The sequence below is a fragment of the Heterodontus francisci genome, chromosome 17 (genome assembly GCF_036365525.1).
Source record: "Heterodontus francisci isolate sHetFra1 chromosome 17, sHetFra1.hap1, whole genome shotgun sequence".
Classification (NCBI taxonomy): Eukaryota; Metazoa; Chordata; class Chondrichthyes; order Heterodontiformes; family Heterodontidae; genus Heterodontus; species Heterodontus francisci.
The window spans coordinates 70111555-70128697 of record NC_090387.1 but is presented as its reverse complement, the minus strand read 5'-3'; the positions used below and the strand labels follow the sequence as shown (position 1 = coordinate 70128697).

Genomic DNA, 17143 nt, shown 5'->3' with positions numbered 1-17143 from the left:
TGTCCAAATATTTATCTAAGGGAATTAAGGGATAGTGCAGATAAGTGGAGTTGAAGTAATAGGCCAGCCATGATCTTATTGACTGGTGGAGTAGGCTGAAGGACCATATGCCCTATTCCTGCTCTAATTTCTTATGCTCACCTCCACATCCACAGCCTTCAGGGAGTCAGATGTTGGATGCTCTGTTATTTGCCTGAAAACCCATGCCTACATCTTCGGTTTCCTTCAGCCGTGGCAAAGTCTGCGAGGAGATTGTGATGCATTTTGAGTCTTCCCAAATTTTATCAGAATCTTTGTCACCATGTTGTGACACTCCTGTTTGTTTGTCTTCATTCCTCTGAATTTCACTTACATACACTATTCTTTTCCCATTGTTAGAACTCAAGATACCTAGGCAATGAAAGATAGAACACTGGAGCCAAGTCTTCATACACATACAAGCTTTTTATTTACAGACATACACATTGCATATCATGCACCTCCAACCAACAACTACAGTTTCGCCCTGCTCTTACATATATGAGCACAGACGAGTTCTCAATTAATACCCATCACCTGAATACAATTTATAGAACTGTAGAATGGTTACAGCACAGAAGGAGGCCATTTGGTCCATCATGTAGAGAGTGAGCACAGACAAGAGTAACTCACCTAGTCCCACTCTGCTGTCTTTTCCCCATAGTTCTGCAAATGTTTTCTCTTCAGATTATTATCCAGTTCTCTTTTGAAAGCCTCAATTGAATCTGCCTCCACCACACTGTCAGGCAGTGCATTTCAGAACCTAACCTCGCTGCGTAAAAAAGGTTTTTCATGTTGCCGTTGCTTCTTTTGCCAATCACCTTAAATCTGTGCCCTCTGGTTCTGGATCCTCTGCTAATGTGATCCTAGCTACTCTGTCCTGACCCCTCATGATTTTGAACACTTCTATCAAATCTCCTCTTAATCTTCTTTTCTCTAACAGACCCAGCTTCTCCAACCTATCCACATAACTGAATTTCCTCATCCATGGAACCATTCTCGTGAATCTTTTCTGCACCATCTCTAATACCTTAACATCCTACCTAAAGTACAGTGCTCAGAATTGGACAGAATACCCCTGTTGAGACCAAACCAGTGTTTTGTACAGGTTTATCATGATTTCCTTGTTTTTGTACTCTGTGCCCCTATTCAACCTGCCCTGGAACTTTCAATGATTTGTGCAAATATATTCCCGGGTCCCTCTGTTCCTACACCCCTTTTAGAATTTTACCCTTTAATTTATATTGCTTCTCCTCGTTCTTCCGACTAAACTGAATCACTTCGCACTTTTCTGCATTAAATTTCATCTGTCACTTGTCCACCTATTCGACCAGCCTGTCAATCATCTTGAAGTTTATCACTATTGTCCTCACAGTTCACAATACTTTCAAGTTTCGTGTCATCCACAGGTTTTGAAATTGTGCCCTGTACACCCAAGTCTAAGTCATTAATATTGTTATGAGCCTTTTAGGGACCATTAACTTATGAAAAGGGAAAGTTGAATTTCTGGTTATTACTGAAAGAATTACACCACAAGATTTCACATTTTAAACAAAAAACTTTACTGTACAAGAGTTAAAGCAAAACACTACTAACTTAACACTACAATTTGGAAACATTTATATTTTAAACTTAAAATCTTAACATGAAGACGAATACATTAAACTCCAATTCTCAACAGAACACTCCTGTTTGACTGTTACTCCTAACCCAAGAGTTCCCCTGTACGTTACAGGATCTTGGTGATTTGTTCACTTCTCCTGGGACCAATCCAAAGTGTACCACAGCTCTTGGGAATTCACTTTGATTTCCTTAATTTCACCGCTATCTTCTGAGGTATCAGATCTCCCGGGGATTTCCCCCTCTAGCATCTGGCTAGGCAAACCCTCCAGTTCTCCTTTAACACCTCACAAATCTGGATTTCCCAGCTTGAGCATGGGCCTTACTCAAAACAGAAATACCCCCTGGTTCTTGATGGCCTCTTTGCTCCTGAGCCCAACAGCTTTCCAAAAGCCAACTGCTTTCTCTGTGACCAGCAGCCTGTCTGAAGCCAACAGTTTTCCAAAAGCAACTGCTTGTCTGTCAGCAAGCACACCAATCAAAACACCAACAGGCACACACTGCTTCATCTAACTCCATAGCAACGTGCGATGTCCCAGATAGCAATTTAAACTAATTACCTCCAACTCCAAATCTTCTCTTTGTTCTGGGAAATCATATGAATAATTTAAACCCCTGATTGAGGTAGCTGCAGACACACTGACTCCATCAAGAAGTTCAGAGAAGTTCCCATTGTTTAGGGTCTTCACACATCCCAATATGACTTTACTAAATAAACATGGGCTACCCTTTGATTTGTAACCACCCTAGGTTTGTTTGCCAGCTTCTCAAACCAAGTGTTTTCATTTGTCTTGCATTAAAAAAAATCAATTCCCAAATTAAAAGTTAAATCTAGAAAATTAATACAAATCATGAAGCGGGAGATCTGATACCTCAGAAGACAGCAGAGAAATTAAGGAAATCAAAGTGAATTCCTGAGAGTTGTGGTACACTTTGGATTGGTCACAGGAGAAGTGAACAAACTTCCAAGATCCTGTAACATACAGGGGAACTCTTGGGGTGGAAGTAACAGTCAAACAGGAGTGTTATGGGGTCATGGAGAGATACAGCACTGAAACAAGCCCTTTGGCCCACCGAGTCTGTGCCGACCAACAACCACCCATTTATACTAATCTTACATTAATCCCATATTCCTTACCACATCCCCATCTTCCCTCAATTCTCCTACCACCTACCTACACTAGGGGCAATTTACATTGGCCAATTGATCTATCAACCTGCAAGTCTTTGGCTGTGGGAGGAAACCAGAGCACCTGGTGGAAACCCACGCGGTCACAGGGAGAACTTCCAAACTCCGCACAGGCAGTACCCAGAACTGAACCCGGGTTGCTGGAGCTGTGAGGCTGCGGTGCTAACCACTGTGCCGCCCCTTTTTTTTTATGCGGCCGTTGATCCCGCTACCTCTCACATGCTAAGTGAGCGATCTACCATTTGAGCTAATTCCCCCACTGTTCTGTTGAGAATTAGAGTATATCGAGAAAAGCAGGGGTTCAAACATTGAGCCCTGGGGAACTTCACTAACTACCTTCCTCCAGTTGGATAAACAGCTGTTCACAACTACTCTGTTTCCTGTCACTCAGCCAATTTCATAACCATGCACCTACTGTCCCTTTATTCCACGGGCTCTAACTTTACTGACAAGTCTGTTATGTGGCACATTATCAAATGCCTTTTGGAAGTCCATGTACACCTTATCAACCCTCATCAAAAAACTCAAGCAAGTTAGTTAAACATGATTTGTCCTTAACAAATCTGTGCTGGCTTTCTGTAACTAACCCACATTTGTCCAAGTGACTATCAATTATAGTTTCTAAAAGCTTTCCGGCCACCGAGACTAAACTGACTGGTCTGTAGTTGCTGGGCTCATCCGTGCACCCTTTATTGAACAAGGATGCAATGTTTGCAATTCTCCAGTCCTCTTGCACCACACCTGTATCTGGGGAGGATTGGAAGATTATGACCAGTGCCTCTACAATTACCCCCAATTGATAAACAATTAGCACCCATTACTATTATTGCTCCTAAACACAGATAGATCTATGCCTAGAACTATGCATAATTCTGTTTAAGAGCAGCTGGGCTTAGAATATTTGATACAGAAAGCAGAATTCGGTGTAAACTGCATCCATTCCTTCGTAGAACAGCTTAAATTGTTGCAGAACCTCTTGAGATTAAATAGATGGGTATATTCCATGATGGGGTTAGATTGTACAGAGCTCAATCTATGCTTTGTTTTTAAATGTCTTTTTTTTCTTTTTTTCTTCCTTTGCCTCCCAGAGTCTTCAAACTGCATTTGTTTATCAGTGACACAACTGAATCTGTCCTTTGGATAACTTTTAACTTTCTTATAAGAATGCAACTTCCCAAAAATGGGAGAAAATTCTATAAAAATTAATCGTTAGTGTTCAACATGAGCATCTTTCCCCTTTTTGGCCAAATTTTGCAGACAAGATTGTATAGTCCGCTGTTTCAATATCTGAATGCTCTCTTTCCATTCAGTGATCCTATAGTAACACTTGATTCTATGCCCATGTCAGGTTGGCACTGTCTTCAGGTGACTAAACTCTCCCCAGTCATCTACTTACTTGGGCAAGTTGCCCTGATGGATAAGAAAGTTGCACACTAATAGCCTTTGTTTGAATGGTTGAATTTTACTTTGTGTGCAAAATAGCATTGATAAAATTAAATTCTTAAATACGGGTCTTCTCCTGCCTGCTACCTCCCCAGACACAATATGAAAGGCCACATTCCTCATCAATTTAGTGACATTGTTGATAAATGTGATGAACTACTTGTATCTGTCAAATACTGTAGTGAAATTGTCGCTGAGATTGCTATAGGCCAGTAATGTTGAATCGAAACTTCAGGCATGTGAGGTCAGTAAGCAAACTATCTTGTCAAGATGTCACTTGTCAAGTCTCTAATATTTCCCAAAACAATATATATATAAAAAAAAAAATTCCTCTCAACAGTCCCTCAGTGCCCTTTCGCTGAATCATGCTCCTTTTATAGTGTAGTGACATTGATGTGCTTGGTGGTGTCTTTTGGATGAGGCATTAAACCAAGGTCACAAATCATGTGGCAGTAAAGAATCCTGTGGCAGTCTTTTTGAAGATGAACAGGGAGATCTCCTGGTGTTCTGGATACAGTCATCCCATAACCATCATCAAAAATCAGATTGTCTGGTCATTCCTGTCATTGCTGCATGTGGAGTGTGGAACTTTGCTGTATGTGACTACACATCCGAAATAATCCTTGTGAAGCACTTCAGATGTCGTTGGGACATGAAAGGTACTTCTTTGGCCTCCTTGTCTCGAGAGACAATGGGTAAGCGCCTAGAGGTGGGCAGTGGTTTGTGGAGCAGCGGCTGAAGTGGCTATAAAAGCCAATTCTAGAGTGACAGACTAATCCGCAGGCCCTGCAGATAAAATTGGTTGTCGGGGCTGCTACACAGTTGGCTCTCTCGTTACACTTCTGTCTCTTTTCCTGCCAACTGCTAAGCCTCTTCGACTCGCCTTTCTTTAGCCCCGCCTTTATAGATGTCCGCCAGCTCTGGCGATCGCTGGCAACTGACTCCCACGACTTGTGCTCAGTGTTGCAGGACATCATGTCGCATTTGCAGACATCTTTAAAGTGGAGACATGGGCAGCTGGTGGGTCTGATACCAGTGACGAGCTCGCTGTACAATGCGTCCTTGGGGATCCTGCCATCTTCCATGTGGCTCACATGGCCAAGACATCTCAAGTGCCGCTGGCTCAGTAGGGTGTATATGCTGGGGATGTTGGCTGCCTCGAAGACTTCTGTGTTGGAGATACGGTCCTGCCACCTGATGCCGAGGATTCACCGGAGACAGCGAAGATGGAATGCGTTGAGACGTCGCTCTTGGCTGACATACGTTGTCCAGGCCTCGCTGCCGTAGAGCAAGGTACTGAGGACACAGGCTTAAAACACTCGGATTTTGTGTTCCGTGTCAGTTACTATATAAATGCAAATACTCTTTTAAATGTATTTTTCTCTCTCCTGAAGACATTGATTTAATCTGCTGGAGCATTTTGTTACAGTTCAGCTTTCTTCCTATAATTTTGTCTTGTGCTCATTGCATACTGGTGGTTTCCATAAGCATACTTGAGGTAGGTGGAGGGGGGAAGGTAGAGTGCAGATTTTAACTCCCTGGCAGAACCCAGACGAGGAAGCAGTTAAAAAGGAAAGGATCAATTACCTGCACATGGGTTGGGGGGAATTATCGCTCTCCCGTACCCACCCACAAATCCTCCTCGGGTTTCTGATGAACTGAAACCTGCCTTATACTTACTTGCCCTGAAAACTATGAACTGGCCAGAACTAACAATTGTCCCCTAATTGTGGTGTTGACTACAAGAGATCATGTGGATGCTAAGCTTTTGATCCTCGGATAAAGGCAGAAAATAGCGCTTCATCGGGCATATCAAACTAGGTGGTTGCTCACCTGGGAAGGTCTCTATCATTTGCTAATGAATGAGCTGTGTATAAATTAGTTAGTACCTAGGACAAGCCCCTTATCCTGACTCATGTCCAGGTCAACCAAATAGGACTAGTCTCATAGATAACGGGGCCAATTTCCTTCTGTGCACAAGGAATGCTTATTTCTCAGGTGCGCAGGAGAAGGCTGTTTGACTATCCGAGGTATCACATCCTACCCGAGTCCTGCCTTCATCAGGCATCCATACATGTTTACTTCCAGTGGGTCTATTGGATAGAAGATAGCTCACTTGTACATACCAAGAATTGAATATGCTAGTTTTCTTAGCTGTGTATCTCAGCTGCTTATTAAACCATTGAGCAATTTATTAAGGCAGAATGATATAAGTGAACATTTAAGCTATGAGTTGAAAATGTTGATGTAGAAAACTGTTTGCTTTCTTTTAAAAACAACGATTTGAATTGCTGTTGGATGTGTCAACCTCATTCTGCAGGAAGTGGAAGTTAAATGGAGCTCTGCACGTGTGATCCATTCAGTGGGGTGGATAAACTTAGATGTACAAGTGGAATTTCTTTTAAACTTGTGAAACAATATTTTGCTTTACAGATGATGTGCTGAGTAAAGATGCTGGAGAATGTGTAATCTGTTTGGAGGAACTTCTTCAAGGAGACACAATAGCTCGACTTCCTTGTCTTTGTATCTACCATAAAAGGTAAGTAGTCACTGAAAAGTGATATGCATGCAGAGTACTAAATTGGGCACACTTTGAAAAATTTCTCCTTTTTTTAAAGTTCTAATCAACACCTTTGCAGTGTCAAATGATTGTATCGTCTTGAATGGACATAACAAAGATAAAGCACTTCACATGCTTCCAAAAAAACAAAATAAATCAAATTGCTAATTTTATTCCTTTTAAAGATATTTCGTAAAGACAATTGATTTTTTTTGGTTTAAAAAGGTGGGTCTTTATACCTGCAATATTGAGCTTCAGTATTGGGGGCTCTAATTCTTGTGAATCACACAGTCAGGAATCAGGGTGAAGAAGAGATGTGTGTGAGAAATAAGTTCTGATTATTGATCTGTTAGGATTTGTTTGGAAGATATTCCCATCATTTTAGGTCAGCAGATTTACTTTTATCCTCTTTTAACATGGAAACACACAATTATCAGCCAAAAGAGTTGTGCTGTGGGTCAGGATAAAAAAGCTTTTTGATATCTTTAACAGAATATGCTTGTGATGCCACTGTTTCCTCCCTATGTGGGCATAGGTTAGTTGACACAAGAGCCAAGATTAAGCTATGAATTGAGTTCTGATTAAGCTATGAATTTACCCAACCCCCGACCAAACACAAGGCTACTTGCCATGTTTGAATGTAAGATGGTGTGATTTGTTAGTATTTTAGACAGTATTCAGGCCCATTTGGTCACTGTCTCTATTTTTACTTCTGCGCTAGTTAGTCGAGCTACATAGATATTCAGTGTATTGACTTGAGCACTAGTCCCTATATAGAACATTGAAGAGTCAGCTGAGCTGTTAACATGCTGGCTAATGGGACATGTAATAAGATATCATATCATTTAACTTACCAAAGATTTTTAATCCTGATTTATTGTTTCTGAAGGTGAATGATGATAGCTGATTTCGTTTGTTTTTACTTTTTAGTGCTTAAGGTTAGGGGCAGTGGTGCTGTGCAATTTTCCACTTTGCCAGCATGAAGCATGTTTAGGTCAGATATTGTACTGACTAGAGGCCAATTGAACAACCTTTGTACCATAAATGATGTAATTTCTTTGGAATATTTATTATTTAAAATAATTTATTCATTATATATTAATAAAGTAAATTAAAAATTGAGGTCCGAAGATCAGCCATGATCTTATTGAATGGCAGAGCAGGCTCGAAGGGCTGAATGACCTATTCCTGTTCCTATTTCTTCTGCTCTTACCTGGAGGGTATGTTCAAACATTCCAAATCCACATCACACAACAATATCTAATTTAGTGTTCACTGGGCATGTTTTTCATCTTGGACAGTAGCGTAAAACTGGCACTAGTGAATTGGCAGTCCTTTTACTCTACAGTATTTTCATTTCCATTCAAATCAATGAAGCAACCCATAAAAATGTACACACCATTAAAGCCATTTAAAAAATAAAGTTCCCAGTTTCAATACATAAGAAGATCGTGGGATGCAATTCATAGCTTAATCTTGGTTCTGTTGTCAGCTAACCCGTGGAATAGAAATCATATAATAATGAAGACCAATGGGATGTCTTCTATCTCCACTTTGCCCCCCATTATCAAAACTAAAAAAACTTACTAGTGTGATCCATTCCATTTCCCAGTGGTTAGCACCGCAGCCTCACAGCTCCGGCGACCCGGGTTCAATTCTGGGTACTGTCTGTGTGGAGTTTGCAAGTTCTCCCTGTGTCCTCGTGGGTTTCCTCTGGGTGCTCCGGTTTCCTCCCACATGCCAAAGACTTGCAGGTTGATAGGTAAATTGGCCATTATAAAATTGCCCCTAGTATAGGTAGGTGGTAGGGAGATATAGGGACAGGTGGGGATGAGGTAGGAATATGGAATTAGTGTAGGATTAGTATAAATGGGTGGTTGATGGTCGGCACAGACTCGGTGGGCCGAAGGGCCTGTTCCAGTGCTGTATCTCTAAACTAAACTAACCAACCATCTTTTTGCTTGCTAAAGTCCAAATTCCAAATGTGCCAGATTGCTCTAGTCTAGTTTTGTGCAATGGATCCATTATGAAATAGAGGTTAGCAAATCTTTAATGCACTTTTCCAGCAATTCAATTCCTGTTTGCAACTGTAAAAAAGGCAAATTGACTCCTGTTTGCATCTTTGAAAAAACTAGAATTAGAAAATTTCAGAATAATCCAAGTTGGTTTAATTTTGCCCTTCCGCCTGGCTTTGCACTTTTTCACTAATGGAATTAAATTCTCTTGAAATTGTAAAATGGAATTCAACAAATCTGTGGGAAAAGAAATTGATAGGTTTCTAGATATTAAAGATATCAAGGGATATGGAGATAGTGTGAGCTAGAAGATCAGCCATGATCTAGTTGAATGATGTAGCAGGCTCAAGGGACCAAATGGCCTACTCCTACTCCTATTTCCTATGTTGCTTTACTTATCCTTTTTAAAGGAAGGCTAAGAAGCTTGGTTTTCCCCAGATAGAAGTGTTGCTTCTGAATGTTCAGTTCTGCATCCCAGTTGTGAATCAGCAGATGGGTAAACAGGGTTTTGATGGGCATTGACTTGTGTCAAGGCGTGAGAGGTGGCGAATCATGGAGCAAGCGGCAAGCAAAGGGGTGCGGGAGGCAGCGGCGAAGAGAAGACTATGGCAGGAGGGAGTGGGGTACTGTTGAGGGTGGGATGGAGGTGGCGACCACCCTCAACAGTACCCCACTCCCTCCTGCCATCGTCTTCTCTTCGCCGCTGCCTCCCGCACCCCTCTGCTTGCTGCTTGCTCCATGCTTCTCCACCTCTCACTCGCTCCCGGCCTCACTGCTTCATCCCCTCTACTCCCCGCTCCCTCCCACTTCTGCTTCCCGCTCGCAGTCTCCTCCCCCTCCCCTGCCTATTTTTGTCACTCTCTCTCCTCCACTTCCCCCGTGCGAGGAATAAAGGCAGCGTTCAGCTATGATCTTCTTGGCGGAATGGCAGAGCAAGCTCGAGGAGCCGTAGAGCCTTCTCCTGCTCCTAGTTCTTTTGTTAAGCATTAGGAGAGGAAAATTGAGGCAGCCAGTTGGCAGGTTGTGGAGCTAGACATTTTTGTCCAGAATTGCCTCCTTGTCCTTGGGTTGGTTGCTTAAAAAGCTATTCGCTATGTCAGATTATGGGCATAACTGGGTGGGCGGTGGTCCAGCAAATTAGCAACCAGGCCCCTTAAAATCTTAGCCTTTGTTAATGTAGCAGTAGAAGAGCATACAGTAGATTCCCCAAGTTAGTCATCCGACATGAACGGAGCAGTGAAAAGTCCAGACTTAAAACATGCTACCAGTGAAATTGGCCACCAGAAAAGGCAATCAGAATGTTCTGTGTATCTGTCTCTAAAATGGTTCATTGTTGCATCTGGTGGCGTGGTTGGGAGGGAGATAAATGTAAAACAAAGCAGCAACTTAAAATTTGTACAATATAAATGATATTAGACCTTTGTTCATTTCCTGTCCACTTTGATTTGAGGCCCACCCAAATTTCCATTTCTAGCTATGGCACTGTGTCAGATTATTATAAAATAATGAAACTACACCTTGTGGTTTGATAAGTAAAGTCAAAGAAAATATTAGTTTGCAATAAGGCCGTGAATTTTCGGTGCAGATGCAGACATGGAGCGCTACATGGTTACGTTGTGTAAACAGGAATTCCTTATCCATGAAATGTCAAACCCATTTTGTTGTTCCTCTATCCTCTCGTTTCATTTCTCATTGGAATTTTGGGATTTAGCACCTCATAACCTTGATCCAGAAAAGTTTCCGGACATCAATCAATTTCATGTTCCTAATGTCTCTTTGAGGCAAGCATTGTCTCAGGATTAAGCCTTGCTTGCTTCTAATTGATGACAATTTTGAAACTATACCAAACTGTACAACTCCTTGCAGCTCTTTCAACAAACTTCAGCCATTTCCACTCAGCCTCATCTTAGTTCTGGGTAAGTGGCAGCAGACCCTTAGACAGTTTTCGGTTTGGCATGGGCAATTGTTTAGATTTCAAACAGCTAGGTTTTTGAAGTTTTGTTAAGATGGTAAACTTAAGTAGTTGAGAACAGTCTTCACTATAGAGGATACAAAAGCATTCCAGTGATGGCTGCAAATCAGGAGATGGAAGGAAGAGAGGAACTTAGTGAAATTACAATCACCAGGGAAGCGGAACTGACCAAACTGATGGAGCTGCGGGCTGACAAGTCCCCGGGTCCTGATGGGCTTCATCCTAGGGTCTTAAAAGAGGTGGTTAATGAGTTAGTAGATGCATTGGTGTTAATTTTTCAAAATTTGCTAGATTCTGGAACGGTTCCGTCAGACTGGAACATAGCAAATATGCGCCCTCTATTCAAGAAGTGGGGAGGCAGAAAACGGGTAAATATAGGCCAGTTAGCTTGACCTCTGTTGTGGGGAAAGTGTTAGAATCGATCATTAAGGGGCTATAGATGGGCACTTAGAAAACTCAAGATAATCGGGAATAGGCAGCATGGCTTTGTGAAAGGGAGATCATGTTTAACCAATTTATTAGAGTTCTTTGAAGAAGTAACATGTGTCGTGGATAAAGGGGAGCCCGTTGTACTGTACTTGGATTTCTAGAAGGCATTTGACAAGGTGCCACATAAAAGGTTATTGCACAAAGTAGGAGCTCATGATGTAGTGGGTAGCATATCAGCATGGATAGAGGATTGGCTGGCTGGCAGAAAATAGAGAGTATGCATAAATGGGTCCTTTTCTGATTGGCAGAATGTGACGAGTGGAGTCCCGCAGGGGTCTGTGCTGGGGCCTCAACTTTTTACAATTTATATCAATGACTTAGATGAGGGGAGTGATGGCATGGTAGCTAAATTTACAGATGACACAAAGATAGATAGGAAAGTATGTTGTGAAGAGGGCATAAGGAACTTGCAGACCGATTGTAGATAGGGTGAGTGAGTGGGCAAAAATCTAGCAGATGGAGTATAATATGGGAAAATGTGAACTTTGGCAGGAAGAATAAAAAAGCAGAGTATTACTTAAACGACAAATGACTGCAGAATTCCGGGGTGCAGAGGGATCTGGGTGTTCTAGTGCAAGAGTCACAAAGTTAGTATTCAGGTACAGCAAGTTATAAAGAAGGCTAATGGAATGCTATTCTTTATTACGAGAGGAATTGAAAATAAAAGTAAGGGTATTGGTGAGACCACATCTCGAATACTGTGTGCAGTTTTGGTTTCCTTATTTAAGGAAGGCTGTGAATGCGTTTGAGCCGGTTCAGAGGAGGTTTACTAGATTGATACCTGGAATGAGCGGGTTGTCTTAGGAAAGGTTGGACAGACTGGGCTTGTTTTCACTGGAGTTTAGAAGAGTAAGGGGAGACTTGATTGAAGTATATAAGATCCTGAACGGTCTTGACAAGGTGGATGTGGAAAGGATGTTTCCTCTTGTGGGGGAGTCCAGAACCAGGGGGCACTGTTTTAAAATTAGGGTTCTCCCTTTTAGGACAGAGATGAGGAGAAATCTTTTCTCTGTGGGTTGTGCGACTTTGGAACTCTCTACTTCAGAAGGTGGTGGAGGCAGGGTCAATGAATAATTTTAAGGTGGTGGTAGATAGATTCTTGTTAGACAAGGGAATCAAAGGTTATCAGGGGAAGATGGGAGTGTGGAGTTTGAGACACAAACAGATCAGCCATGATCTTATTGAATGGTGGAGTAGGCTAGAGGCGCCAAATGACCTACTTCTGCTCCTAGTTCGTATGTTCCTATGTATGTTCGTAAACTACGAATGTGCAGCCTGTCTAGTATTAGTAAGGTGAGGCTGCACTGCAAAATAGCACCCACTAAATATAAAAAGATGACACTCTTCCTGTAATTGATCAAGTTTTGAGTTTCAAAACCTGTTTGTCATGTCAAATTCCAGAAGAGGGAAAATGCTTTCAAGGTTACTCATGTGTCTACATAAGAGCACAGATTTACTGTGTAGTTTTAAACGGAGTTTTTGGCAAAATTTGGCTCCATAGCGCCGCTGGTGCTGGCACTACAGAAGCCCGAAACTTCAAAAATGTCAATCACAATGCTTCTAGCCACTTCTGCCATGTAGGGGCACTAGCACAGTAGTGTTTGTGCGCCGGAAGCATCCAGGAAGGGCAAATCATGACCTGAAACACCTGAGTACTCCAGCAGAACTCAACTGCAACCTCACCCTCGGGCTGTCCTTTCCTCCTGGCCTTGCTGTAGTCAGCTCATGCCCAGTGACTCACCATGTGCTGATCCCGATTCTGTACTGCCCTCTAAAGTATGCGCAGTGCCAGTATCTGAGCTGATGGCTGCGTGTGTCAAATCAAAGGTCTTGCCCTTCATGGTGAGGTTGCACTGTCTGTCCAGGCAGAAAGTCTTGGTATCAGAAAGCAAAAATACAGAATGGGAGGGTTGGGGTCAGGGAAGTGGGGGAGGGTGAGGGGGAGGTCCATGGCCACACCAGCTGCAGCTTGCATTTCATGCCAGATAGGATGAGGGTGATGTGCGATTGGAAAAGGGCATAAGGCAGAAACATACCATCATCCTAAATGTTCTTGGTGTGACCAGATGCAAAGGCCTCAGTCACAGCCCGACCCAAGATGCAGAGCACTGTATTTTCCAAAGGGTTCAAGAGACCTACAGGTTTGCAGGTGCTTCCTTTAATTCTACGTAACCTTGTCCTGCAAACAAAAGGGAAGAATGTCAGTGAATCTGTTGCAGTGTGTTTGGGTGATGTGCCTGCCATAGCTGAATAGCTGGAACTATGTGGAAGGTGCAAGAAGTGGGTGCGAGGGTGAGGTGGAGTATCTGAATGTTAGGCATGAGTCCTGATGGATGAGTGATGGGGCCTATGATGCATTGAGCAGTGTGGCAGATAGGTGATGTCATATGGAGATGCATTCACTGACTTTGATCACCTGTGTGAAGTCATTGAACTTTTAACAGCAATGCAGTTAGGTCCTCGGGACCAGACTCCAGGAATTGACCTCCCTGGCCACCTTCTCCCATTCCCTTCACAGGGTGTGCCTTGAGGCCTCCTGCCCATCCATGGCTTCCCTCTTTGTTTCGATTTCCATCACCAAGACTTCCAGCTCCACATCTGAAAACGTGGGAGCCCTCTCTCTGCTCTGCTGCTTTGTTGCCAGTTTTCTTCCTTCCATCAAAGCCTTCCTGAGACTCTTCCACCAGCTACTGTAGCATGAGCGCACCTGCCTTTAAGAGGGGTAAGCTGCCTTTAAGAAGTTCAGGCTAGCTATGCTTCATGCTAGCCATGCATGCACCTGGGCTCTGTGCATTTCACACTGAGCTGTATACTGCAATCATGTTGATGAGCAGGCTGCACTAAGTTTGCATGCCACCTGCCTCAACAGGACTGGGGACAGGGTAGTCACACATCACTATCCCTGCGCCCAATATTGGGCCTAATCAAGTATTTCCCCTTCATCTTTTTAAAAATGTCGTATTCGTGCAGTGCTTTTCAGAGAAGCTAAATTGCAATTGATTAATTGCTATTCTCATTTGCATTTCTACCTCCCAGTTTCCGATGCTATACTACTTCCTTTTTCCAATTCTCCCTCTCACTCACCCTCGCCTACTATCAGTTTTAAACGTACAGCAATACCGACACATTAACTAATCCTCTCATGTGAATGTCATGATGCATTAAAAAGATGGAGTACACTAACAGCGCCCACACTGAGAAGCTGCTACTGGCATGAAAATCAGACAAAAATCAAATAAACCTCAGTGCACTGTTATGTTATGAACGATGAGTATCTGAGAATAATTTCAAGCCTGTAATTTTATGTGTTCAGATAGTTAAAGTTCCTAGAGTTTTGCTGCCATGAGTTAATGTCCTCCAGATCCCTCGTTTGGATTACTGCCTTGTAATCACTCCTAGACAGCTCTTTTATGTACATATTAGATTAATCTAATATTTATAATGAAATATAATTGTATACGTTAGCAATACTGAAGTAACTTGCTTCAGCAGGAGCTTTCAATTGACATTGTTGATGATTAGAACAACTAATGTTGCAATTCTATCAATAATCTGCCAAATACAAAGTGCACAGTTTTGAACCAAAAATTGTGCTCCCTTATCTGGGTTGCCACACTGAACATGCATGGGGTGAGCTGCCCACAATTGCACACTGAATAGAAGCAGAATGGGTTGGAATAGTGAACTGATTCCTTAATTATTTAAACATGAAATTTGCAAAGGTACTTTAATGAGGACAAACACAACTTACATTTAGAGGTTTATTAACAAAACCGTTCTTAACAAAATTTGATTCATATAATTTTCTTTGATAACTACTGGAACCCTACAAATTATCATCTTGCATTTATATTGCGGCTTAACAAAGAAGAATATCTCCAAGGTGCCTTGCAAGAGTAATAAGACTGGCATTGGCACAAAGCCAAAGAAGGAGATATTAGACCAAGTGACTGAAAGCTTAGTCAAATGTAAATTTTAAGGAGAATCTTAAAGGAGGAGCGCACGGTGGAGTTTAAATGTACTTCTAGTGTTTCAGTTACAGCACTAAATTTTCTATCTTATCAATAAAGACTAGTTTGATAGTGATGGAATGCACAGCCATTAACTATTGTGGAACAGTCAATGCTGTCTCTTCATCAGATGAAGCATTCATAAAACAATTAGAATTAGAACAATACTGTGCAGTACAGGCCCTTCGGCCCTCGATGTTGCGCTGACCTGTGAAACCATCTGACCTACACTATTCCATTTTCATCCATATGTCTATCCAATGACCACTTAAATGCCCTTAAAGTTGGCGAGTCTACTACTGTTGCAGGCAGGGCGTTTCACGCCCCTACTACTCTCTGAGTAAAGAAACTACCTCTGACATCTGTCCTATATCTATCACCCCTCAACTTAAAACTATGTCCCCTCGTGTTTGCCATCACCATCCAAAGAAAAAGACTCTCACTATCCACCCTATCTAACCCTCTGATTATCTTATATGTCTCTATTAAGTCACCTCTCCTCCTCCTTCTCTCCAACGAAAACAACCTCAAGTCCCTCAGCCTTTCCTCGTAATACCTTCCCTCCATACCAGGCAACATCCCAGTAAATCTCCTCTGCACCCTTTCCATAGCTTCCACATCCTTCCTAGAATGCGGTGACCAGAACTGCACGCAATACTCCAGGTGCGGTCTCACCAGAGTTTTGTACAGCTGCAGCATGACCTCGTGGCTCCGAAACTCGATCCCCCTACTAATAAAAGCTAACACACCATATGCCTTCTTAACAGCCCTATTAACCTGGGTAGCAACCTTCAGGGATTTATGTACCTGGACACCAAGATCTCTCTGTTCATCTACACTACCAAGAATCTTCCCATTAGCCCAGTACTCTGCATTCCTGTTACTCCTTCCAAAGTGAATCACCTCGCACTTTTCCGCATTAAACTCCATTTGCCATCTCTCAGCACAGCTCTGCAGCCTATCTATGTCCCTCTGTACCCTACAACATCCTTCGGCACTATCCGCAACTCCACCGACCTTAGTGTCATCCGCAAATTTACTAACCCACCCTTCTACACCCTCTTCCAGGTCATTTATAAAAATGACAAACAGCAGTGGCCCCAAAACAGATCCTTGTGGTACACCACTAGTAACCAAACTCCAGGATGAACATTTGCCATCAACCACCGCCCTCTGTCTTCTTTCAGCTAGCCAATTTCTGATCCAAAGCTCTAAATCACCTTCAACCCCATACTTCCGTATTTTCTGCAATAGCCTACCATGGGGAACCTTATCAAACGCCTTACTGAAATCCATATACACCGCATCCACAGCTTTACCCTCATCCACCTGTTTGGTCACCTTCTCGAAAAACTCAATAAGGTTTGTGAGGCACGACCTACCCGTCACAAAACCGTGCTGACTATCTCTAATGAACTTATTCTTTTCAAGATGATTATAAATCCTATCTCTTATAACCTTTTCCAACATTTTACCCACAACCGAAGTAAGGCTCACAGGTCTATAATTACCAGGGCTGTCTCTACTCCCCTTCTTGAACAAGGGGACAACACTTGCTATCCTCCAGTCTTCCGGCACTATTCCTGTCGACAATGACGACATAAAGATCAAGGACAAAGGCTCTGCAACCTCCTCCCTAGCTTCCCAGAGAATCCTAGGATAAATCCCATCTGGCCCAGGGGACTTATCTATTTTCACACTTTCCAAAATTGCTAACACCTCCTCCTTGTGAACCTCAATCCCATCTAGCCTAGTAGCCTGAATCTCAGTATTCTCCTCGACAACATTTTCTTTCTCTACTGTAAATACTGACGCAAAATATTCATT

At 42.4% G+C, this 17143-nt stretch overlaps 1 protein-coding gene across 1 annotated transcript in view; it reads left to right on the top strand.

Annotated features, from left to right (window-relative positions):
* The window catches only part of znrf1 (zinc and ring finger 1), a 290054-nt gene that overhangs the window by 228759 nt on the left and 44152 nt on the right, over positions 1–17143 (top strand). Inside the window, exon 3 of the mRNA XM_068049616.1 lies at positions 6704–6809. Coding sequence (XP_067905717.1) covers positions 6704–6809 — 106 coding nt within the window. The remainder of the gene's footprint in view (positions 1–6703; positions 6810–17143) is intronic.